General features: G+C 36.8%; 2 protein-coding genes across 2 annotated transcripts in view; both read right to left on the bottom strand.

Moving 5' to 3' along the window:
• Window positions 1-813: 813 nt before the first annotated feature.
• LOC140782599 (putative zinc transporter At3g08650) lies at window positions 814-6,198 on the bottom strand. The gene is made up of 6 exons (XM_073129258.1): window positions 5,785-6,198; window positions 4,702-5,391; window positions 3,890-4,174; window positions 2,400-2,528; window positions 2,123-2,220; window positions 814-1,978 (listed from the first exon to the last, which is right to left on the bottom strand). The coding sequence occupies exons 2-6, from the start codon at window positions 5,164-5,166 to the stop codon at window positions 1,165-1,167; spliced, it is 1,791 nt and encodes a 596-aa protein (XP_072985359.1). The 5' UTR covers window positions 5,167-5,391; window positions 5,785-6,198; the 3' UTR covers window positions 814-1,164.
• A 2,067-nt stretch (window positions 6,199-8,265) lies between these two features.
• The window catches only part of LOC140781747 (probable LRR receptor-like serine/threonine-protein kinase At1g06840), a 32,777-nt gene continuing 14,618 nt past the window's right edge, over window positions 8,266-26,424 (bottom strand). The window contains exons 17-21 of the mRNA XM_073127926.1: window positions 23,110-23,393; window positions 22,439-22,490; window positions 19,987-20,237; window positions 10,699-10,833; window positions 8,266-8,979 (exon numbers count right to left, since the gene is read on the bottom strand). Coding sequence (XP_072984027.1) covers window positions 8,623-8,979; window positions 10,699-10,833; window positions 19,987-20,237; window positions 22,439-22,490; window positions 23,110-23,393 — 1,079 coding nt within the window. The 3' untranslated portion in view covers window positions 8,266-8,622. The remainder of the gene's footprint in view (window positions 8,980-10,698; window positions 10,834-19,986; window positions 20,238-22,438; window positions 22,491-23,109; window positions 23,394-26,424) is intronic.

Here is a 26,424-nt window from a genome sequence, read left to right as displayed (position 1 = left end):
ATGTTTATTTATATTCTTAATGTAATATAACCTGAAAAGATAAAACTAAATTTACTGTGAGTATAGTTTAGTTTATTATAAAATAGATTGATGGGATAATTTAGTATATATTAAAGATAATTTAGTAATTAGATTAATATGTGATATAAGATATAATTTTAACGGTTAGCGTGTATATTCTAGAATAAAGTTATTATAATATTTAATTATTATTCTAAAATAAAAAATTATGTTTTAATTTTTAAAAAAAAGTTAGAACAAGAGCTTCATTTTTTTTAAGGAGGGATTACTGACTTCATCAACGGCGTCTGAAAGCTCGGATGAAAGGTGAGCTTTATGGATCTAAAGAACTCCATTGCATGACCAATGGTCTTGTAAAAAAAGATGAGAGGCAGTTAAAGTTCCCTCGTGTATCAACCTTATCCCTTAAGACAAAGAAAAGTAAAAAATTATTGAGATTTAAACCAGAGAATACCGTATAACATCAACATAATCATTTTTAACTAACTGAGAACTATCCCAGCAATTTTATTCCTAAAGTTGCCCTGCTGCAATGAGAAAATGTCCATATGCCAGCTAGAAATACAACGAAATGTTTTACAGTGTCTAAATAGTGATATCGCCAATATAAGATTCTCTCTATCAATATAGCTTCCTCGAGTTGTTTTCACTACAAAGCAGTGACTTGTGTCATTCATGAGGCCAGCACATGAGAAACATATCATTAGTCCGTAAACAAGGCAACAACTTGGATGAAGGGCTGCATGTATGACCATGCTTTCATCTGATAAGTGAATCGATGCTCAAGGGAAATTGCAATATCATAAAGAATACACTATAAGCATTCAAATATGAGTACATGCGAGAGACAATAGGATCAAAGATGGCTTCGCTTTCCATTGATAAGGTATAACATACGTAAATCTTCCTACAGAAGGATGCTGCTACATTCTTCCAGAGTTCATATAAAAGAGCCCTGCATGTCACAAATACTACTCTATTAATTACCCCTATGAGGGTCTCTTTTTATTTCCTCAAGATGTTGCAAATTGGTGTGTCATCCTCCTGGCTGGACGGCTCTGCCAAATGACCCATAGAATTATATCCACAAGCTTTAAGGATAAAGAGTATCCAAAGAACAAGTACTATCTCGTGGTCCAAGAATTATGTTACTGCCTCAGGAGCAGAATTGCAGTAAGGTGTGTGCATGCAAACCAGCCTGGTGGATGTTAAGCACACAAAGGCAAATCCAAGTCCCATTAAGAGCCCATAAGAACTCTTCCTCGCTTCCAACCGGAGTGCCCGCCTGAATACACGACCAAAGCTAGGGAGCAATGTCCCACATGCGAAGACCATCCAGTAGTCGAGCCCATTGTAGTCAATACCAGCAAGTATAGCTCCAATGGCAGATGTCGGACCTGCAAACCCCGTCAAGGCAGCAGCAGCTAAGGCTCCCCGCCAGCTGTCAGTAGCACCAAAGATGCAGCTTGCAACAGCTGCACCTCGTGGTAGCCCATGCAAAGAGACAGGAAGAACCATGTGACGACCCAGCCCATAAGCTTTTGGAGCAGCCACGCCCAGCGCAAGACCCTCTGCTAAGGCATGTAGAGATATGGCTCCACATGCAAGGAATGACTGCAGTGTGAGGGCGCTTAAGGAAAAACCAGAAGATGAGGCAAGGCCATGAATAGAGGACTTTTTGCGATGAACCAGTTTCAAGATGCCAGAGGTCACCATGTGGTAGAAAGCAGAGCCAGCAATAAGGAGAAACAAAAGGGTAAAGAAACCCATCTTCGACGATAGCAGCAGTTGTAAAGGTCTCCATGCTGCGAGAAGAAAGGCAATGCCGGAAGCCACACCACTGAGAAGAGGATGTGGCATATGGAAAGCAAGTGAAAAGGCAACAAGGATGATGCCACCGAAAAGTGGACCAAGACCAAATAGAAGAGATACCAAGAAGCCCGAAGCATCTTCTGAGCTGCAATTCAGATGAAACAGATATCCAGTAAACTTACAATATTTATTAGAACATAACTCACATATTTCAAACTATTTGGGTTATAGATAAAAATTCAGATTAGTTGGATAAAAGAAATTATATGGATAGAAAGATAACACTTACTTGTAACCATGGCTAAATCCCTGCAGCACTGTACTCAAGGTTTCCATGAAAGCTACAGCAAGTGTACCTGCAGAAGCAACTTGAGAGGGAGAGGCTTCCTGGAAAAAGAAAAGGAAACTTAAAAATCATGCTATGCTCATAAAACGGAAAGACATCTAATCGAAGATAAGCAAAGAACAGATGCATGATTCCATACATGATTCAAACATGTTTAAACAGCTAAGAGTATTGACTCACAAAGAGGACCCACAGGAAGGTTGACCAGTAGGCTAGTTACCTTGAAAGCATCAGGAAGGACCTCTGCAATAACCATCCATATCATGCATCCAGCAGCAAAACCAGTACAGAATGGCAGGACTTTATGAAATGCATCAGCACAAAGGAAGGATGGAACGGCCACAATAGGCTAAAGTTTAGAAAGAAGAAAATTGAAATTAGAAAATCACAAATAATTTCAAAATCAATATAGAAAGAGGAAAATAAAACACAAGGTGTTCAGACAAAAATATGAGAATAATTCATCATCTGTCAGCAGAAATCAACAAGATATTTGAACTCTTAGCAAAAGAGAGGGAAAGAAAAGCAGAAGACACTCAAGTTAAAGCAAGCACACAGCATCCATGTATTATGTATTACACATAAAAAAGTAGCCCTTCACCCGAAAGATAAATTATGTGCAAGCGAGCTAAACCTAATATAAAAGCATTATTACTATCATTCAGATCTTCAAAGCAGCCCATTCAGCATCCTTAGTGGTTCAATGGTAGTGCTTCTTTTGAATGGTTCATAAAAACCAAGTCCCAAGCAGAAAAGGAAAAAAGATTTGATTAAGTTTGTTGTACATGCAACAAAATACCTTCCTTTCTGGTGTTCTAGTTGTAGGATAACTTTTGTAGGAAATCGACTTAATATAACAACAATTTCTTTTGTTATCTTAATAGTATGATTGAAGGAAAAAAATGCACCAAAACCCAAACGTACACAAGATGCTATTTCACATAGATTAAGATGATCGTAAGATTAAGGTTCCCAATTTCAGCCGATCCCGATCCTGACCGAAACCAGCCAGTTAGTAGGTTCTGGTTTTGGGTTAGGTATCAGCCAATCCTGCCTGAAGCAGGTCGGAACAGGTTGAATCCAACCCGAGGGATATCATAATTGATGCCCCCCCCCCTACATCTTTCTTTTCTCTCTTTTCTTCTCTTCTGTCTCACCTCTTTCACCGGCAACCTCGGGTGAGTTTTTTTTTTTAATTTATTTTTTTCAGTTTTTAATTCCTCTCTTTCTCTTCTTGCACTGAGTAGTCTGATGACCTCTACTATTACTGCGATGAAGAAGTAGCACTAGCTACCGAGAGCCTAAGAGAGAAAGGGGAGAAGGGAGAGAGTGGAGAAAAAAGTAAAGAAAAAATAGAAACCTTGCATATGTAAGTAATTTTTGAATAAGTTTTGAATTTTGATAGCGAAAAAGGGAGAAAACTCGATATTCATCAAAGTCTTAAATTTTAAGTAATTTAATACATTTTTTAAGTTTTTAGGCTTCATATGTAAATTATTTTTATTTTCTTATTTTCCTCTCTTTTTTCTAGATTTTTAGAAATTTTTCCGTATTTTTAAATAATATCTAGAATTTTATGTAATTAAAAAATAGTTTGATTATCGTTTTTTTGGACGGTCGATATCGATCCCGAACTCGATACTGAAAACATTGCATAAGATATGATAATTAATAAGTTCAATTAGAGAACAAGAAAAGGAGAAAAGTTACCTGGGGCAAAGATGTAATGACACTCCACAACATTGCATTTTGTGGAGAGACCCCACGAGATGAAAGAACCATGCTCACAGCTAAACCTTCAGGTATATTATGAACAGCTATTGCTAGAGTTACTAATAGACCTTGAGAAAGTCCTTTTGACCCAGCGAAGGACACTCCAACACCAGAACCCTCTCCAAAAGAATGAAGAGTCATTATTCCTACTACAAGTATGACTTTACTAGCATCAGCACCTTTTATGTCCAGCATGCTTACTTCTCCATACTGTTCAAGAAACTGCAGGCAGAGAACAAACATTAGCTTACCAATATAAAGATAACACAACCAAATACATAAGGAAGCATATAAGTGGAACATATACACTGAATGCAGAATCAAAATCTAGCTTATACAACATCATGATGAACAAATGCTTAAACTTCAAAAGAACCATAATTGTATCTGATTCATCTCCACATTCCACATCACAGTATTCTTCCTCGACATGTCATACTTATGTTCACAAAGATCTTGGTAAACGCAATGATGATAAACCATTTGGTGTCATTGATTGGAATGATGGGAACACCTTCCCCAACAATAGAATATAATCAAAGCCAGAAAACTAACTTATGTAATGAAATGAAATGGAAACAAAAAACTAACATAAAGTAGAGAAGCAACCAAAATGACATATTGTACCAATAATTATAATATATTATAAATTTTTTAACCCAGACCTCCATATTTGTGGAAAAAAATTTATAAAAATACTTTTCCTTTGTACACCTATTGCTGGATGCATTAAAAAGTATACCACATACCTTCTTACAAAGCCAAATGAAAATTCCTCCGCTTAAAATCCCAAAAACAACCCAGCTTCCACTGCCATAGTTCTGTCCTTCCTGCACAAGATCAAAGCTTGCAGCTAACATTACTCCAGCGGCCAAGCCATTGCAAACACCTGCCCACTGGGCCTCTAGCTCCACAAAAAAGAATGGAATTGCACCTAGTCCCGTAGCTGCAGCCATGGCAAGGGTAAGCCATGCAACTGTGGACGCTGATACTTTGCTATTACTAGATTTCCTCTCCTCAAACCCTTGAAAGCTATCCTTGTAGCTTTCAAATCCAGTTGTAACAGTGCCATCTCTAACCGCATTTACTAAGTTCCTATGAGGAGCAGTCCGAATTCTCTGAACAATTTCCTTCTCCGACTCGGCAATTGTGAAACCATTAAGCAAAATGAAAACAAACACAGAGAGCAGAGTTGCTTTAATCTTATGGGCCATTTATTATCTGCTTATATATCATCAAATATCGGCATCTAAAGTCATGCTTTTTCTCGAAACATAATATTCCAATTCACATTGCAATATTTGCTGCTAAACCCAAGACAACAAAATCTCCATTCCAGATGAAGCAATTGATCTTTTTTACTACAATTAGATCAAGACTGCCATCCCAGAGGATAAGTTAATTTGATGTTAGACCCAAGAGACATCTGAGGCGACCAACTGCACAATGAGACGAAGATGATCAGACTACAATTCAAGATTTGGAATTCAAGAATTCAACAACAGAAAACTAGACAAAACCCATAGGACCTTAAAATCAGCAAGATCTGCTAAGCACACAAACACGATACGAAGAAAAGTTTTGATTGGAATTCCGAATTGTAATTGATGAAATGGTAAAAACTGTAAAACCAAAGACTAATTTGACTTCTCCAATTAGCGTCAAAATGTTAATAGAGATCCAAATATTCGCCCAGTAACACGGAAACCGAACAATCTTCGTTTGCAGCAACAAAGATCCATCAAAACCCTAAATCCTAAATCAACATTTCCCAAATGAAATCTAAAGACAAACAGAAAGATCATTCCAAAAGCCCTAATCAAGCAAATTACCTCGAATTCGAGCTCCAAACCTTCCACAAATTCACCAAAATCGAATCTTTCTTGTGAAAATCCGATTAGAAGCAGAACCTGTACGACATGACTTCCATCCAATTATAGAGGATATACGGACGAAATGATCACAAGAGACCTCCCGTAAACTTGGGAAAGAGATCAGATCCAGGAAAAGGAACCCTAATAGCTTATAATGCGTAGAAGAAAGGGATATCGAAAAGTGCTAACTGGATAGAAAATTAGATACGACGGCACACGGTTTCGGCAAGAAAAGATTGGCGAAGGGCAAATCCGGACATGGTGGGTGAAAAGCGGTTTTCCTGGGAATTGGAGACCGCTCGTCGGCGGTTTCCGGGCGAGGATTTAGACCTTTTCGGTTGGTATTTTTTTTATTGTTCAAGAGTGAAAATTAAATATTACCTGGACAAATAGTCACAATATAATACGAAACACTGAGCCATGAGCTAAGTCATTAAGCCAAATTACCACCGACCATCAAATAAATTTCTCCACTATAATCGTTTAAAATTGGAGTCAATCCTTTGACCAAAGATATGTATTAACTCTACTAAATTTGATTAGTACCTATTTAGTTGGTATTATTGCTATTTATTTGAGTAGGAAGAAAAATAAAAAAATTTGATATACACGTGTTATATATATATAGTTGTAAAACGAAGCGCTTTAACTCTGGTTCACTAATCAAAATAATACTTAGTTTTTAAATGGCAATAATTACTCAGATTTAATTATTGTTCTGTTATCTCAAATTTTTTTTGAGAAAATATAATTTACACGACAATTTAATTAATATTTAATAATTAAAATAATCTTTTTAATCTATAGGATAATTACACTTAGAAGTTGCCAAAGATCAATATGTGAGTGCATTTTAATTATAAAAGGAAGATGACATTCACATTTTATAATAAAATATCTGACGAATGATAAAAGGAAGTAGCATTTCTGAGATTTTTTAAGATCAATATGGAAGGAATAAAAATAAATAAAATTTATATATAAATAATTAATAATTCAAAGGACCTCCTAAATTGTATCAATCTTTCTCACTTTCCTTCTAAAGTATATCATTCTCACTTTAATATTTTTTTTTAGATGGCCAGGGTTGATATCATGGCCGGTGGCACTCATGGCTCCATTTTATATCTGTCACTGGGACCCACTAATACAAGCATACATATTATAATCTTAATATCTTGGTCGATATAATCTGATAACGCCACTAGATATACGTAAATAATAAACTTTACATCCTTAATATCTTAACTGGTATACATTGATACAGCCATAAATAAGAATATTTGCATTACAAACTAAAACCCAAATTATGTTGGTCTAATCAGCAGTTTAAGAAGAGGTGTCTTATTAATAATATATAAAAAAAACCCACATAAGGAAAAGGAGAAAAATAAAGCCATATATATGTTCTTACTTTACAGCAGAGAGGAGTCCAATTACCAGAGATGTTGATAGAATTTAATCTTAGCTGTTGCACTTGGACTTATTGAACTAGAGGGGGACAAAAAAAGAGAGGAAGGTAAGAGAAATCTAATGCCACTTGTTAAACTATTAATGGTCTTAATCTACCAGGTCGTCTGGAGATAATAAATCATGAGAATGAAACATTGACATAGAGGTCTTATATACACCTCTAAATTTTTTGCATGGTAATGGGATCAAACGGAGCAAAATTAATGTTGCTCCCTTCTTCTTCATACCAACGTCGTAGATCCTAATCTTTGGACCCGGAACTCAACGATATATAGCATCTTGCAGGTATGGAAAGAAATTAAGCAAGAAATAAATGAATAAAATTAACTGGAAAGGAGATATGGATTCACTTGGACTCGAGATGGGGTAAGATGTAACAGGTGCAGTATATGTAGCCAAAGGTTAGAAGATGTGAATAGAGAGAGGTGAGTGACGTGTTCCTTTCAGACGTGGAGCAATTCGTGTTAGAACAAAATAACACTATGCGTTGCTTTCCTAAATTATGTGCGTCATTTGCACAATTTTCGAATTTTTAGGATCACCCAAGTATGCATCATTAGATTGCTATCATAGATAAACACACACTTCTGCAAAATAAAAACGAAGCAAGAAAAGAAAGGTGATCCTCTAAATCAAAATTATTTTACTTTTTTAGTGAAAATGACACAAATTGTATCATGGAATGCTTTCCAACACCAACTTTCTAGTCGATTAAAGTCGGTCACATGGCAGCATCTAGGAGGTGGGTGGAATTCCCTGTCTATAACTAGCTGAGAGGGCACATAACAGTAAAGGAGAGGCAGAAGCAAAAGTAGTTAATAAACTTCGAAAGAAATGTGTGCAAAATATACCATCGCCATATTTGAATAGTTCATGGGTAATTAATTAACTGCGATTTGTCCCCTGGTCACTCCAATGAATGAAAGTAAGAAGAGATGGATTTGGCGATTCACAAGCAAGAAGAAAGAACAAAAACTACTTATCAACTAGATTGCAATGTTATTGTAACACCACAACAAACCTGCGCTACATGTATAAATATGCATCCATTATATGAAGAAAATCTAAATTGAAGGAAAGCAAGACCAACTCTATCTATATGTCTGTCTTCTTTTCTTCTTATCTGTTCTGTGTAATTCATAGTTCTATCAACATCACATACTCAAGAATTTCGCCAATTTGTATCAATGGGAAGTCACGTGTAATTCATATTTCTATCAACATTACGCATTTCAAGGTCACCAAGTTGCATTAACAGGAGCCATGATGGCTAATCCATAATTCTATCAAACACTACGAATTCAAGAAGTTCGCCGAGCTGTATCAGCGGGGAGTGATGCTAGGCATAACACCACTAAGAAGGTTACTGCCAGAGATATCAGATGATACAAACGGGTTCCCAGCATCCATCCCCGCCATGGATGATGACGATGGAGGTGTTGCTGACTTGCTGGAATCAGTTGCCATGGATTCTGAGGGTGTAACATCAGCTTCTGGTGTCATTCGCCATATGATTTCCAGTTCCCTAACTACCTCCATCATTGATGGTCTTGCATCCGTCTCATCCTGGCAACACCTAAGAGCCAAGGAGATGAACTTTTCAATGCATTCTGATGGGTAAGAGCCCATGCGATTGTCAATGACCGAGAACATCATGCCAGACTGATGGGCCATGGTCACCTAGAATTAAGGCAATTTGGGGAAAAAGAAAAAGAAACACTGTGAGAAAGATATAGAGTACACCATTTTGATACAGCTCTACCAACCAAAACCTAGCTGGAGTATTTAGAGGACTTAAAAGCAGTCAAAGTCTCCTGTCTAGCGTATTCAAAACCTAGTGACTAAATATTTCATGATCTCATTTTGCTCAACTCATAGGGATGATGATCTCAAGCTTGCCTGTCATTCAATGAGGGAGGTACAAATTTAATTTCATGCATGTGCAGGCATTGTTTACTTGCTAACTTGGCTCTGTAAAATGTGTGCACAAGTTAGAGCAGTTTAAGTTTTTTCTCCAAAATAATTATTAAAAAATGAGTTAGAAAAATTTAGGTCAATATTTCCCATTCATAAAACAATCAAGATCTACAAAGTCAATATTAAGATTAAGATCCTTGTGCAAAGGCCTATGGAGCAATTTTATTTTTATGCCATTTAGAACTAGAAGTTAAAAGAATGAGACACGACAAGGTTGTACTAGGACATGTCAGTGGATTAGGCCTTGAGGTGTTGGCATGGTGTGTCATAGCAGTGATTGCATTAACTGGTCATGCCAACAGCACTACAGTCAGATTTACTATACTTTGTAAACATCAAATACTCATTTCAACTATTGATTTAACATAATTATCTTGCTATCTAGAAAACTAAGAGATTCTCTTTGTTATACCTCAAGTTAGATAGAAATAATGTGTATTTATGAGCTAGTATCCATCTGTGATTTAAACAATCAAATTTGTCTCCATAGCCATAAAATGCAAAATCTGCTGCCTTGCAATTGTTTTTTGGTGATTGAAGTAGAAAGAATAGGAAATATGGCGTCGCCTTTAACATTCAGGTTATGTTATCAACTTATGCATATATACATGAGGATCTGTTACACCTAATTAGGCAATTTTCATGTCTTGAGAAAACTGTAAACATGAAATATATAACAATAAGAAAGTCTTATGAACATATGTTAACCAATTTAAGTTAGTCTAGTGTGTTTTGAGGTTTTACAGAGTACACTCTCCCGGGACAGCTGGAAACTGTTCTGAGGAAACATTTTGGTTATCGATCATATAATAATTTTCAGTTTTTCACTGTCTAGTCTCATCTTATGATGGTAGAAGCTTGTGCATAGCATTTCCACTGCAATGCTGAAAAGAATGCTTCAGCATGCTCCTTAATTGGATGAAAACATAAACATTCACTTGTTTTACTGCTTAACTAATTTGCAAGTGAAACTCTGACGTATGGGCTTCTTTTCTTGTTTTTGTTTTTTGTTTAGCTTTTGTTTTTTGTTTTTTGTTTTTTGTGAAAACCTTCTAGTAGTTGTTGCACATATCAGTTGAAAATGATTACAAAGTATTACCTCTCTTAAGTGTTTACCATTTCATATCTAGATTATTCTTCTGTATGACAAACACCCATCTGTTCCAATTAAATTAATGCATTGCCAACATATTACCACAATTTTAAAATAACGTGTCATTTTGATTCTTGATGAGGTATTTTAATAGAATCAGTTGTCAGTGGAGTTACCCATATATTGTGAAGCACTTAACTGGTCATGTTATTGTGATTCTTTAGTTTATATTTTGCAGACGAAAGAAAAGAGAGGACATAATATTCCTACGAAGAAGATAAGTGAAGGTCCATGGATATCAATGTAGTAGTACTAAAAGTCATACATACCTCTCTGACAATGTTTTTGCCATGAGAAATAGGCTGCATCCCTGTCAATAATTCCAGAAACACAACTCCAAGGCTGTACACATCACTCTTGTCCGTAAGCTTATGGGTTAAGAAGTATTCTGGATCAAGATAACCCTGCAAGAATAAAAATCATCAGTGAGATCAAATAGTGTGGATCTGCATAGCTACCTGGACTAATCTATACTGGAAGAGACTGATTTCTAGTTTTCATTTTATTTTTTTGAGAATAGAGACTAATCTCCTATATCTCGAAAATGACCAAAGGCTTCACTAGAATCTACAGTACAATGAGAAATACACCAAGTTACCAATAGCTAATCTTTAATGTAGTGAAATCTCCCAGACATGCATATCTGGCACTTTACTTTTAGTTTCTTTTCAAAAATCAGTAGGTGGAATAAATGCAAAAATTTATTCATATATATTTTTGTAATGATGCAAGGAAGAAGCAAATATCTGACGTGGACAGGAGTCTGACAACTTATTCTGTGTAGTTGACAGATATAATACATCTGAAGGACTACAATTTACTGACCTAGGTGCTGAAAAAGTTATCACTAACTAACTTTGCTAATAAGTATAAATATGTCAAACTTGTCGACAAAATGCTTCTGGAAGCAAGAGTAACTATTATTGGATATTCTCTTTCCACATTGAGTGAGTTGAGACTCGAGAATTTCAAAACTCCAGTTCTCCTAGATGGAATAGCTCATCTTGTCATCAAGGTCATTGCATTGACTTTAAATCCTCTATATTGATGTTAGTCTGTGAAGCATGGATACTGATACGGGATACGGGGATACAGATACGGCATAGATACACCAATAAATAAATAAATAAATAATATATTTTTAATTTGTTGTCAACCAATATGTCATATGGTAAAAATGATTATCCCATAAATGATAAGATAAAAGAAAAGAAAGCTACATATTTAATATCTACATGCCTAAAACTTTAGAATAATATTATAATAGAAACTGATACGAAACTTAAAATGTTAGTGAAACATAGAAACATAATTCAACTATTAGTCTACAACTAATTTGAATCTTTAAATAGGTTTTAAGTTATATATTTAATTCATTATCAAATAAACAAAGCCTTAAAATATCACGAAGGAATCGACAATTGTATATACATATAAAGTATATGCTTTATATCACCTTTAGCACAAAAAGAAAAAAGAAAAAAGAATGGATGATCAAGAAATGTACTGGAGCGGTATCCTGTCGTATCGAAGCCATATCGGAAAATTAAAATTAATTTTTTTTTCATTCGGATACTCCTCTAGCCGTATCCGATATGTATTAGGCCATATCGGTGCCGTATCGGTATCCGATATGTATCAGATACCGGTACGAAAGGGCAAATGAAGTATCTGTGCTTTATAGATGTTAGTATTACATAAACTGAATTTCTCTCTCATTACTGCATTTCTCATGACACACACCGAGATGTTTATGGTTGTAAACTTTAGGAATGAAATTCAACTATTGCAACAATGTGATATCCTACATGGGCATTAAATATTTTAGTTCATCACTTCATTGCCTCTGAATGTAACTCACCAATTAACATGTTGCACTCTCCATCATTCTAGTGTGATAACCAATATGGTACTCAAAGTTACTAGTTCATCCATTTAAGCTAGAAGGGCAAGGAACTTCTATTAATAATGATAAGGTGAGGCACAATCCAACATCTCCCGTTGTTGTTGTTATGCTTTCTTTATTGTCTCTAGTTGTAGGGATCACCTTCAAATTGAAAATCCTGCTCTCTATTGCTCCATTGTGCGCTAAAAGTATTTTTCCAAACAATTGAAAGCTCACTGGATCAATAATTCTTTGTAAATACCAATTTGCTTCTAAGCCAATCTCTGTAGCAGCGGATGACTCATGAAGAAAGACTGATCCTGAAATTTTAGCTTCAGAAAGCAAGTTTTTTGTCTAAAATTTGCAACTGATTAGAGGGGAGAGGACTCTTCTAAACGTATGCACTGTGAGAAGTTTCTGTGACTTGCAAGAAGGATATCCTTCATGATGCCTTATAATCAAGAAAATAAGGTTTATAAATTGAAAAATAGTTCTGCTGACTAAGGATCTCACTAAGGGTGTTAAAATTTGATTATCCTATGGTAACTTATTGAGACTACGCTCAAGCAAAAAATATAAATCATTAAAATGGAAGATTATAGATGGACACAAGCGCAAACACATTCTTCTGTTCAGTGCTTGCCACATTTTAAATATATTGAAGTTAAGAGCTCTCTTAGTATAATATGATTTTAAACATTAGCATGTAAAAGATCTAGGCTCCGGTTGTTTTGAGTCCAAACAAATAAATGTTGCTAGCTAGCCTCATTTCCTAGTCATAATTTAGGTAGCTTAAACTAGGCTAAGAGTGTAATTATTATCTTTGATGAGATATTAAAAAAAAAATAGTTTTATAGAGAAAATATAGAGATATATATCAAAATGCCTTTAACTGTTTAACTTTGAAATATTAGTACCGAAATATTATTATTAAATACAAGTTTCCAATAATGGTTTTTTTTTAAATTTTTTGAAAGAAGTTCACAAGGTTGCGGGCTGTAATGGGCTTACAATACAAGAAGCCTGTAAGCTTGTTGCAGGGGTTCGAGCTTATAAGTCCGCAATTATTATATTGTTTTGTATTTTTATTCAAGTTTTAAGCAGGGTCACTAGTTTCTTCTTGTTAGGCTTGCACAGTTGCAAGCCAGCAAAGGTCATAGGTTTACTAGCATTTGAACGCCTGACTAGCGTTTGAATGGTTGTTTGGTTTGCCTTGCCAGGCTTTCGAACGGTCTGCCAATGCAAATTCCCGAGAGTAAAAGACTCTCAGAAGTGTTAGAATGCCAGTCTAGTTCGCTTAGGAAATTTTTTTATGTCTTCAAACGCCCAAAAGGCACTTCTTGAGTTAAGTTAATTTATTTCAGAGAAACAATATATAGGTTGTTTTCCTTGAGGTGTTCAGAGGCAATAAAGTATTTCATTCTCTTCCCTCTTCCTTTAAGTCTAAGGAAAGGGCTAGGGTTTGCGCTTATTTTCTTTTCAGCATTATTCTGTTGACGAACATTATTCTTTGATTCGCCGCAACGTTGGAGAGGAAGTCAAAAGATACGAGTGACATCAAGTTGATGACTGTCTCAATGCGTTAAAGTTGACTCTTCTCAACAAACAAGGAAGCAATTGGAGCATGGGGAAGCCATTCAGACAATAAATGATAATATGAAGAAGATGAAGGAGCAAATGCTTCACATCATGGAGACACTTGCCAAGATGAAGGGGGAGACTGGATGCTGCTCCTGCTAGGGAGGTTTAGGCATCTAGATTGGGGGAGTTCAACCCTGAGTCACTCGCTTGGACTTTTCGAAATTCTCAGGAGAAGATCCTATAGGCTTGATACTTAAGGCGAAACAATTTTTTGTCTACCAAGGGCCACAGCCAGCGAAGAAAGTTAAACTTGCCACTTTCCACTTACAGGATAAGGCCTTGCAATGGTTTTAGTAATTTAAGAAAATAAATGTGTTAGCAAATTGGTCGGAGTTTACTCGGGGTCTAACATCCAAATTCGGGCCGTCCAAATATGATAATTTTGATGAAGCCTTGAAAAAGTTGCATTTGTCGGAGTTTACTCGGGGTCTAACATCCAGGGCTCAGAGCAATGGGAGGCTGACCAATAATACATGTCATAGCTCCGCCAAGTAAGTTTTGACATATGAACATATGAGGGGCGATAAGAAAAGAGCTTATGTTTTAACTATGACGAGAAGTTTGTTCGCAACACCAGAGCAAAGGAAAACAATTGTTTGTGCTAGTAGCCGGAACTACGATAGCATAGCTGATGAGGAGACGGTCAAAGCAGGCCTAGTAGATGAGCTACCATTGGATCAACTTGCAAGATTTATCCGGGCGTGCGACGGTGTGTATCTGCAGATTGTAAGGTCCTTGGAAAAAACCCCGCTATCAATGCCAGTTAATAGTAGAAGCACTCAGAAGTTTGTGAGTAAGTTAACCATTTGAAAATTTCTAAAATGGAGCCTGCTACACCGCTTTCCATATTGGTGGCAGATAGGAACCAGCTAGATTGCAAAGAAATTTGTAGACGCATAGCCAGACTTTAGAACTATTGCTTCCTCGTCGATATGTATCCCTTGGGACTACAGCTCAAATATTGTCCTGAAGGTGCAATGAATGCAGAGTCAGGACCAATCACTTTTAATTATGGAAGCTTGACAATAAAATTTGAGATAACTGGGAAAAAGTACTATTTGTTGAGTACTTGAGTGATATGAGAACAAGCCTCGGGATGGCAAGTGTGGGCTTGATGCAGAAGATGATAAGTCAGGGAGTCGGAGCGTTTTTTATGATAGTGAGAAAGGCAACCTCAATCGACCAATTATGAAACATCCAAAGATCCGAGTCGGGCAATTCGGACACGGTGAAGGGCAAATGACAAATAAAGAGGCTGCTAGAGGAGTTTTAGCCAATGTTATCAGACCTGGTGTGTCTACCCCCAGCAAGGGCCCACAATCATTGCATTCCTAATATATCGAGGCGGAGCCAACAAATGTGCGACCACATTGTTATCATTGAGCGAATTGTCTAGAAAAAAATTGGCTGAGGGTATCATCAGACCAAGTACAAACCCATATGCATCACCTGTAGTGCCGGTAAGAAAGAAAGCCAGAGTCGTGAAATTTTTATACTCACTATTGGGTGTTTTGAATGACACACAGTGAAGGAGTGATACCTAAGTGATCGATAAGCTGTTGGCTGAGCTCTAGATTGGACCTTAAATCTAGTTATCATCATTTTACGGTGGCTGCCCATGAAGCACCGAAGATCACATTCCAAATACATGACGGGAATTATAAGTTACAAGCCTTGATGAATAATATATTCAGGTTGATCCTCCAAAAGTTCGTTTCTTGTATTTTTTTTATAACATTCTTACCTATAGCAGGACCAGGGAAGAGCATGTACGACACTTACATTTCGTCCTCGTCCTTGTCGTGTTGCAAATTTACAAACATGTTGGAAAGGACAACACAGGCAATGGAGGCAATTGAGGCATGTAAGAAGGCAATGACTACCACTCTCGTCTTGGCTCTTTCAAATTTTGAGCAGTTGTTTGTGGTAGAGGCAAATGCTTCAAATGATGGATCAGTGCAGTATTGATGCATTGGGGAAGACAAATTATATACAGCAGTCAGGCATTGTCCAAACAAGCATGGGCATGCTCCATGTATGAGAAAGAGTTGATAGATATTATTTAAGCGGCAAAAAAATGATGCTATTATTTGATGGGGCTGATGGTTTATCGTGCGAACAGACCATCGTAATATCAAACATATCTTGGAAAATAAGGTGTTGACAAAAGTTCAACAGTGATGACTGGTCAATCTGTTGGGATATGATTTTGAGATCAAATATCAGCCAGGAAGAGAAAAGATGACCGATGCTATATCACACGCCGGTTGTCGAACTAACGAAAATATATGGGTCATGTTCTACTTGGTTCGAGAGGTTGCGAGCAATGTCATGGACGACCTTACAACTAGATGAGCTTTGCGAATAGGTATGTGCAAGTGAGGGACGATTGGATGGGTTTGTCAACAACTTCTAGCAGGAATATTTTCGCTTGCAAGGGACCAAATTGACAATGAGCACCGCCTACCACCTACAAACAGTTGAACAGACTAAAATCTTAAATCACTATTTAGATTGCGATGTTTTGTGGGAATGCATATGAAGCAATGGTGTTCCACTGACTGTGCACTGCTATTAGGTTTCAGATCAAAACCGCCCATCAAAGGTGATCTCGCCCTTGGTTCTTCTTGGTGTCTTTGGGTCAAGAGTGCAAGGCTACTTCTAGTAATGCCTCTTGCACGATGGCAAACATGCAGACCATGTCCCCCACATTGGGTTGAAGATTTAGCATCGATGGAGGAATCGATCGCAGTGGCAAGGTTGACCTCGGTGCCGCATCTTCCGTGGTGTCCACAGGTTGAGAAGTATCCCGTTGGAGTTTTGCAGACATGGCTCCAATCATGGCCATGGTGTCTAATGAACGATGGCTCCGATACCACTTGTTGTGACTCGATCTTGGCTACCCTATCAAGCTCGGGTGCAAAAAGGCAGTTTGGACAGCCAAAGAAAAATATTCGCTAGATATTCTCTTGTAGCCAAAAAAAATTATAAACCAGTCAATTTGTAACTTTATGATCTACATTTTCTATATTTACGCCCTTCGTAAATTCAGACTATAGCTAGGGCGAAATACGAAAGAGTTATGGTGGTGGTGTTGGTCATGTGTGGTGATGACAATGGTGGGGATGAAGTGGACATAGGTTTCGAGTAAGGTTTGCACAAGGTGCAACAGGGTGAAGAAAGAGGAGGGAGAAGATGGACGGTATCCCAAGAATGGAGGATTTGGCAATCGAAGGAGGTCAAGGGTAACCTATGTCGAGGTGGCGCGCGGCTAAAGTTTGAGTGAAGAGAGAAAAGCTTCATATTAGAGGCGAGAAGATAGGTTAACTCAATGATTCACTCGATAAAACCCTAATGAGGCTACTTTCCACATATTTAGAAGCTACCCAATCTACCAAACTGAAAAAACTAGACTAATGCAAGCATTCTCACCGTTGGCGTTCGAATGCCCTCTCGAAGCTGTTCGAACGGCAAAAACTAGCTCTCAGAATTTGCAAAGCATTAAAACGCACTAGCCAAAAAATCTTAATTATCAAGAAAACAATGAAATTGAAACAAGAAATTGATTCACGAGTCATATCCATGCACGAAATGACTCGGTCTAGTCCGCATCACATCCTAATGCAAGTGCGACGTCAGTGCAAGTGTGAGTGAACAAGAAATTAATAGCTCATTTTTATGGGCCATTTGAAATTATTGAAAGAATGGGACCTATCACATACCGTCCACGTATTCCAAAGGGATCACATATTCATCTAGTGTTTCAGGTGTCTCGGTTGAAAAAGCATATCAATGAGGGCGGGAGCAATACACCACATCTACCTCAATTTGCTGACCATGGAGAAATTGTTTGAGCCAAAAAGAGAATCAGAATTTTTGTTGGATCAAACGCCACGATGTCTTGATGCGGAAAGAGTTGGTCATGTAGGAGGGATTGCTAGTGAAGGATACTAATTGGGAGAATTTTGAAGACTTGAAGCAGCAGTTTCTACACAAATTTGAGGATAAGATTTATCTTCAAGGAGAGGAAAGTGATAGGAATGGAGGTCTGACCGCTCTAGTCAAATCATTTATCAACGGAGACAATGCTGGGAAGCTAGTGGAGGAGCAAAAGATTTAGCAGCAGTGGATGATTCGACAACGGCCTTTTCTGGGTTGGGCATATGAATGGCTATTTGGTTTGTTCCGCTAAGCATTTGAATGGTTTTACGATACAAATTCTCAAGACTAAGATTCCCAGGAGTGTTTAATGGCCCTCATAGAGTTCGAACGCCAATCAGGCTTGACTTGGAAAATTTCAATGTGTTCGAACGCCCTACAAGCCATTTGGATGCCCAATGGATATTTCTTTAGTAAAGTAAATTAATTTCAGGGTTTGATTAGGTTTTGGTTTGTTTTTTTTTCCTTAAGTGATTAGTCTGATTGAGACACTATATATTGGCTGTTTTTCTTGAGTTTTTTATTTCTTTTCTTTTCATCATTATTCTGCTATGGAATTACTTAATAGCAGGCTGTTTCGAGTTTATCCACTTCATTAAAAAGGACGCTTGCGGGCTGTTACGAGTTTACAGGGCCGCTTGCAGGCTGTAATAACTGGAATAAAATAATTAAGGAAAGGTCCCATGCAAGGTACATGCCTTCTCCTTCCTTCATTCCTCCTCTTCTTCCCCTCACCCACTCGGGTTAGAGATGATCGTGGAATCCCACGATTTGGTTGCGATGCCCTACCTACAAAAACCCTAGCAAACCCTCTCCTCTAGAGGGACCTTAACCCTTATTCTCATACTATTCCTTCTTCCCTCACCGAAGTCACTATCATCAGAGTTGGATCGCCATAGCACCACCGGAGCAAATCCTGAACAGGGCAAGCTTCGACCCTATGACCAACTGCCTCACCACCAAACTAATTGTCGATAAAGGTGAAGATCTCTACTTGCACTATTGATGTGAGCATCATCTCGAGGTGATTTCTTATTAATGTGGATCCGCAACAGTCCCAAAATGAGACTATTGATATTTATTGAGAAGTTCCTCGTAATAAAATTTAGCATATTATCAATTTGATTATTCACATTGTTGTTGTTGGTGCTTTATTATTCACATTGTGAGCATGTTAGTTGTTATTAATTATTGAGATTTGATATTATATTATGTCATATAAATTTTGATTTTACTAGCTTTTAAATGAATTCACTCACTAAGGTAATAGATGTTAACTCATTAAAGTCCTTTAATTTAATATTTCAGAAGCTGATCAACATGGGAAATGCAAGCGGTGCACTAGGACTCATTTATCTCCACTCAGGATTTTCATCTTTTTACCTTCAACTACAGTAATGGTTTTAGTCTCAATTTGAAAAACTATATGTTCTCTTAGTTCTATTTGGAAGACATTGGTTCTATAACTTGGGTATCTTCATATTTTTAGGGTTCTTAAATTTGGATTATAAAAGATAAATTTTGAGTTTCTTTATAATATGGAGTTTGATAGTTATTGTTAAGGTTTTGTATATCTCAAGCTTATTAAAGTACATGGCTAGTCATGATTGAAAAATCAGGTCATAACACAGGTTTAAAAGCTTGCAACCATCTTATAAGCTATCATGAGCTTAATAATTATAGAATTTTTTTTAGACAAATTTGTTCATTTTGAAGAAAATGAAGATATATGATAAAGGCATTAACTTTTAAAGAGAAAATAATGATGTTAGTACCAAAATATTATTATTAAATTTATGAAATATAAGTGATGAATATTTCAGGGATAAATTTGTAATTTGAGAATAACTCAAGAGTGAGATTCTCAAACTTAACCATTTTGTCTCTCAATGTAGTTTTAATTACTAGAATTTAGACCTAACAATTTGCAAAATCTAATAAATGCATGATTTGACATGAAGTTGGAAGTCCAAAGAGAGTCCAGGAGCAAATTCTAATTCAAATATTTGAGAATTGACGGCGATGAACAGAAGTCGATTAAATGCTATAAATTTGGTGTTAAAAAATGAATAATATGTTGAATCATACTAACCGGAGTACCCTTTACAACAGTCGAAACATGACCAGGCGTAATCCCCTCAGTGTCCGGGATTGGTGCAAGCCGTGATAGACCAAAATCAGCAACCTTTGCAACAAACTTGGAGTCTAACAAAATGTTACTGGCTTTGATATCTCTGTGGAATATTGGAGGATCTGCTTCTGTGTGCAGATACAGGATACCCCTGGAAGAACCCAATGCAATGCGCAACCTCATGGAAAAGTTTAAGGGTTCTTTAGATCTAGCTGCGATGCAATATTAGGAAAAACTCATCAAATAAAAAGAGCATATCATGAGTAGTCTGCCAATAACAGAAACTTAAGGTAGCAGATTTCGACAGAGAGAGAGAGAGAGAAGAATGTAGCAAAATGATAAAATAAACTAATCAGCAAAAAGGCAATGCAAATAACAAAAGCATAAAGATAAAAGTACACTTTTTGACACCCTGAAATATAACACCAAATCAGATTGACCCCCTCAAAGATAAAAGCTTACACTATGACCCCACTAGACTACTCAACTGTCATGATAGTCCACGTGTTAGTTGTCATTAGGTATTTTAGCACAGTGTGATCATATGTGCGCCACATGTCTCATTTTTTTTTATGGCTAGAATGCCCTTATAAGTGAAGGAAACATGATTTTAATAACCAGAATTCCTTTTATCTATCTCTGGTAACCAAATTTGTCATAACCTTTCTCCTTCCTCTCCATGACTTCTCTCACTTCCCTTGGTCTCTCCTTCATATGATTGACCTATCTCCATCTTTTGCAGCATCTCACCGGCTCATCTCCTTCCTTCATTCTCCCATTGCTCAGGGAGATTCCATTCACCTAACTCCAAGATATTAATGTGGTAATAGTAATGGCCTTTAAAACCCAAATTGTGATGAGATTCCCAAGGATATTTTAGTGATGGAAAAGATATTAGGAGAGCTTGACCATTGAAATCTCCATGCAAGTGCTAGTGACAGAATTTTGGTCAATCAAGCACTGATAGATTAAGCTTCTAAGGTCAATCACTGACAGGCATCAGAATAGCTTTATCAGGCAAAAAATAAGACCTGATAAGGCAGGGTCTGACAAAGATCAACAGTTCGAATACAAGATGTTGCAAGACGAGTTACATCATGAGAGAGCGGATGCGTTGATAGGAAGTTATATCCATTCTAAGTACCATTAGCATTATGGCTTCTGCTGAAAGGGAGTTTCCTTGACATTCTTCTAGTAAGGTGCAAACTAGACCCATGAGGAGCATTACAAAATCAAAAAATCCCAAATGAACTTTCAAGGATCATAATGAAGACACCCATGCTTTGCTTCCATGCACATCTGAAGATTCTACTTTTATCTATTGTAAGGCATTGGGCAACAAGATCAATGGTTTCTTTTCGTTTATTCGTATGTGCACATGAAGAAGCATAACCTCTATATTTTAGTATTTTAGATAAGGTGTAGCTTTTTTGAGCTTGCATGAAAAGGACAGTTGATGTATGGCATCACAATGCGTCTAAATCACAGACCGTTAATATAAGTGAAATCTTAAGAACCATGAGTTCCACAAATTGTGTGCTTCAGAACTAATATTATGAAGTTTGAAAATCTACCAACAACTTCTATTATTGCATAATGCTAATGAATGTAAGGGGAAATAGTGTTGGGGCTAAAAGCCTATGACCTTGAGACTAAATTAATATTCAGAAATTTTTTGGTAACTCCATGGAAAACAATCCACTAATCCAAATCTATTAAGTCTTAATCGTATAATATACTGGAAAAGCCTGGCAAAGCTTCTAGAATGAGTTTCATACTACCTAATTAACTCCTTGCCTGAAAATAGATAGAATACTATGCACAAGTAGATGTGGCCAACTGGTATTTCATGTGACATTCCATAACACATTGGGATAATGATACCAATTTCTTCTTCTGTAAGACACGGACATCACTAAATAACAAAAAATCTTGTTGTCCAGCAATAATTGAGAAATAAAAGAAGCATCAACCCGACAAAGTTTACGTATTGATCACATATGACAGTTCAATTGCGCAGAACAATGAAAGCCACATCGCTATATTCACTGACTTCAAATTTATTTATTTACTGCATGCTCAAGTAGTTCCCTGTACTTCCCTCTTAATATGCATGCAATCAGTTTGAAAGATATTGTGATATTGTTAACAGTATGATGCACAAAATATTGTCATCTAAGATACTATTTAGTAGAACAAGTGATCTGGTGTACCTCAGAGGTGAAGTTTCCTACTTTCCTCAGACTTAAACAGTATGGAAATAATTAATTGCTGATCTACACATATATGAACATGTTTGGATTGTTACACCTAGTTATTCAAAATCTACACTTTGTAAAGTGTCAGAATTCAAGGTTTATGTCAGCTAAAATTTGTTGATGTTACAATTCCCAAAGAATATCAAATTGCTTACCAGATAGGTGATCTCGCAAAGTACCATTTGGCATGAACTCATATACCAGCATCTGTAAGACATATACATGGTTAATCATGGAGACGAATCATGTTAGGAATCTACGAAACAGAAAATATCCTTCTAAATCAGTTATTCATAGAGACATCAAGTTTATTAACAAGAAGGAAAATTAGCAGGGCAATGGAGCCTGCAAATGTATGGCATAAAGAGTGGCCACAGAATTACGAATTTACAGGTACATTAAAGAAGATATAGGAGTTGTTGCACTATGGACAAAATAGAGGATGATCTGAAATATGTGCAGATGAAGCAAACATCCTAACAAGCCTATCTACGAAAGCTGCCTGAAAACACATTAAATGACTACAAAGACAACAGCAAGACCTAAGCTGACCAGCACAAAAGTGATAAAAACTAAAAATTGAAAAATCTTGAGTATCTAGAATGGTGACTATTGATAGAAATTCCTAGTGCGTAAGGTCATAAGGATTAGCATCAAGGACACCAACAATTCTCATACTTGTTGATTATTTTTTAATGTTTTAGCATCCTTTATCTTTGACTTTGCCTTCTTAACAGTATAACTAATGAGATAGATAAAGTTAAGATAATATGGAAAGATTCAAGATGTCTTTAAAACTAAATAATTTTAGATGCATGAAGAACACCTGTTCATCTTCTTCATCACAATAACCAAGCAAAGAAACCAAATTTCGATGATGCACCCTTGACAATAACTCTATCTCAGTGCAGAACTCTTTTGAACCCTGTAAAGATCCCACTTGTGCACGTTTTATTGCTACAACTGTTCCATCAGCTAATGCACCTCTGTATACCTTCCCATATCCTCCTTGGCCCACTTGATTGGCATCAATGAAATTGTTTGTAGCCAGCGCTATTTCTTCAAAAGTGAAGTCTTTTACACCATCAACTTTAATTGGAATTTTTGACACTGCATAAGGTGGAAGCAAAAAGTGTTTAACAACATTACCAAGGTGTCATTCCAGTTGTGAAATAAGTAGGTCTGTTTACATAGCAAATTTATTTTAAAAGTTAGTATGGCTGATGTGTCCTTTCATTCATGCAGATTACATATTGTAGCTAGCTTATAAGCAGGTGCATACAAGGAAAGCCAAAATCTAAAATACACAGCCGCTTCAGACAAAAGAGTTATAATGAATAAAGCATTGCTAGGTAAAACTCCTAAGGGAAAAAATAAAGCAAACTTATGAATTAGTTAGAAACTTAGAAGATATTGAGATATGAGGTTACTATCTTCAGATAAATATATGGATTAACATAACATAGTGACAGCATTCAATGCTTTTCGTATATATATTCTTAAGAGGCATGTTAAAAAAAACCTGGCAGCCAACATTCAATAGAAGGAAAAGGAAAGGTGATACAGTCAGTTTTAACATTCAATACAGCCAACATTTATGTTAATATATTCTTCAGATAAATATATGAATTATAATGAACTAATGAATGTGTTAGCTATTATGTACAAAATACGAGTACATGTGGAAAACCGTACCAACCAAGACAGAAAAAGTGAAAAACAACCAATAAGTAGTTTAGAGTATTAGAGTTATTAGAGTTATATTTTATTCATTTATTTAGACATATAATGGATTTAGATAAATAGAGTTAATGCCCCTCTTTCACATTAAGCAATACAATTCTCACCAAATCCTCTCACGTCTTTCTCTCTTTTTCCTAAACTCTTCTAGGATTAGGACTTGTATTATTTCATGGTATCAAAGTACCTCGATCTCTAGAGACTCTAGCATACATTGGATTTCTTCTCCCTCACCCTCATTGTGTCTTCTTCCCCATCTTCACCCAACCCAGCACCTCACTCATTGACTGCGATGACTCGACTACTACCACTGTCGTCATGCTCCCGATTGAAGACCTCGACCGCTCAAACAAGTTGCTTAAATTCTGCTCAAAAACTATTCGAAAAAAATTTTGCTCACCAAATGTTTGACTAAAGTTCACTATGTCAAACTCTAATTTTTCAATAACACTATTCAAAATTTCTGCTCACCATTTTTCGACGAAAGGCCTGAGTGAGAAACTTCTGAATCGCCTTCAAGATGTTTGGTAGATTGTCATTCCGCATGTTCTGATAGGTCATGAGAGTGTATCTTTTATTAGCTTTCTACTTGTCACTTAGAGGGATTAGATTATATGGGCTTCTTCTGTTGAGATAATCCTCGGTGGGCGACATCTCCTCAGGCACATCGACGGCATCACTATGTGTGCTCCCTCTCGCATGATCATCCAGACCACTACTGCTCCACTATGGCCTTTACTAAGTTTGATACGCCTAAAATCATTCAATCATAGGTTAATTTTCATGAGTAATTGAGTATGCTGAGTAGCCTCTTAGAGACATGGATTTTGCAGCTATCTCATCATGCAGGTTAATCGATCATTTCAACCTCAACTCCAAATATTATATTCAGCTCAAGTTGTATTTGGGCTCACCTTAGTCGCCAATTCATTTGTAGAGTCCTCAGCTTTACTCGTGCTCTAATTCTTTTTTTGGTATGACTAAACACTAGATTTTTAATTCTGGCACCTCATATTATATAACTAGTGACTCCTCTATTTTCACTAGTCACATCCCGTCCCCTCTTGCCATTTCTCATGTTCACACTGCTAAAGGGACTCATTACCTCATCTCTCACATTGATTGCATTACCCGCACCACGGATCTCACTAGTTATCTCACTTTATTTGATGTTTGGCTTATTTCTGAACTTATCATGAGTCTTGTTTTTGTTACCCAACTCTCTGAATCTAGTTATACTATCTTTCTCTTCTACTTCTTGTGTTGTGCAGAATCCATCTACAAACTAGAGGATTGGAATTGGCAACCAAATTTCACCGGTTTTACTCCCTTGACTAGCTTCACCTTCCACCACCTAGTGTCAATGTCTGTCCTATCACTTCTCTCTCTCCTTTAGACTTGTGACATGCCCAGGTTACATACGTAGTCAACATCTCAAGACCTTATCCAAGTCTGAGTTTTTAGGAAGTGTCATTTTTTCTGTTTGTCTCTTTGTATTGGCTGCAGCATGCCAAAACACCAGGCTCAATCATTTCCCTCATAATGAGTCTCTAATTCGCCTTTTCATCTTGCGCACTCTTGACATTTGGTACCTCTTTCCTCTTGCTTAGAGTCTTGGTTTTCTTTATTATATGTGTTTTATTGATAATTTCTCTCAATTCCCATGGGTTAACCTCATGCATCAATGCTCTCAGATGTGTCAAATCTATCATGACTTCTTTTCTATGGTTCATACTCAGTTCAATCGATCTATTAAAATCTTCCAGTCTGATGATGCTGGTGAATATCTTTCCTCTGAGTTTCATTCCATTTATGCTTCTATTGGCACCCTGCCTTAGCAGTCATGCACACATACTCTTGTTTAGAATGGTGCTACCAAATGAAAGCACCGTCATCTTCTTAATCCTAGTCATGCCCTTCTCTTTGAGACTTCTGTTCCTCACTCTTATAACTGCTCTCTATCTCATCAATCGAGCTCCATTTTCCATCCTTGCTAGTATCACCCCATAAGAGCATATCTATAGTATTTTACCATCTTATGGTCATATTCGTGTCTTTGGGTGCACTTGTTTTGTTCTATTTTCTATAAGTAAATGCAACAAATTGTCCACTCAAGCAATCGTATGTTTTTCTAGGACATAGTATTAAGCATAAAGATTATGATTGTTATAACACTTCTACTCATCATCTTAGGCTATCACGTTATGTCACTTTTCTAGAAATGATACATTTTTTCACCTCTGATGCCTTAGCTCTCTCGAACTTATCCTTTCAAGATCAACCTACACATATACTAACTTCCATCCCCTTAGGTGTCCTTGGTCCAACTCCTACTTTTACCTTCCACATGTTGAATATTCATCTACCCATGGAAACTCTTTTATCTCTGCCCTTTTGGGCC

The sequence above is a fragment of the Typha latifolia genome, chromosome 2 (assembly GCF_019914945.1).
Source record: "Typha latifolia isolate L0001 chromosome 2, TyphaL0001v2, whole genome shotgun sequence".
In the NCBI taxonomy this organism is placed as follows: Eukaryota; Viridiplantae; Streptophyta; class Magnoliopsida; order Poales; family Typhaceae; genus Typha; species Typha latifolia.
Note: the sequence above shows the minus strand (reverse complement) of the source record. Positions and strands in the feature narration are given on the sequence as shown.

What these genes read in the sequence shown, in the direction of transcription:
- LOC140782599 (XM_073129258.1), bottom strand. Translation starts at nt 5,166, where the DNA reads ATGGCCCATAAGATTAAAGCAACTCTGCTCTCTGTGTTTGTTTTCATT. An exon ending in TCATTACATCTTTGCCCCAG is followed by an intron (nt 2,529 to 3,889) that starts GTAACTTTTCTC and finishes TCTAAACTTTAG; the next exon opens with CCTATTGTGGCCGTTCCATC. An exon ending in GGATTTAGCCATGGTTACAA is followed by an intron (nt 1,979 to 2,122) that starts GTAAGTGTTATC and finishes TCTGAATTGCAG; the next exon opens with CTCAGAAGATGCTTCGGGCT.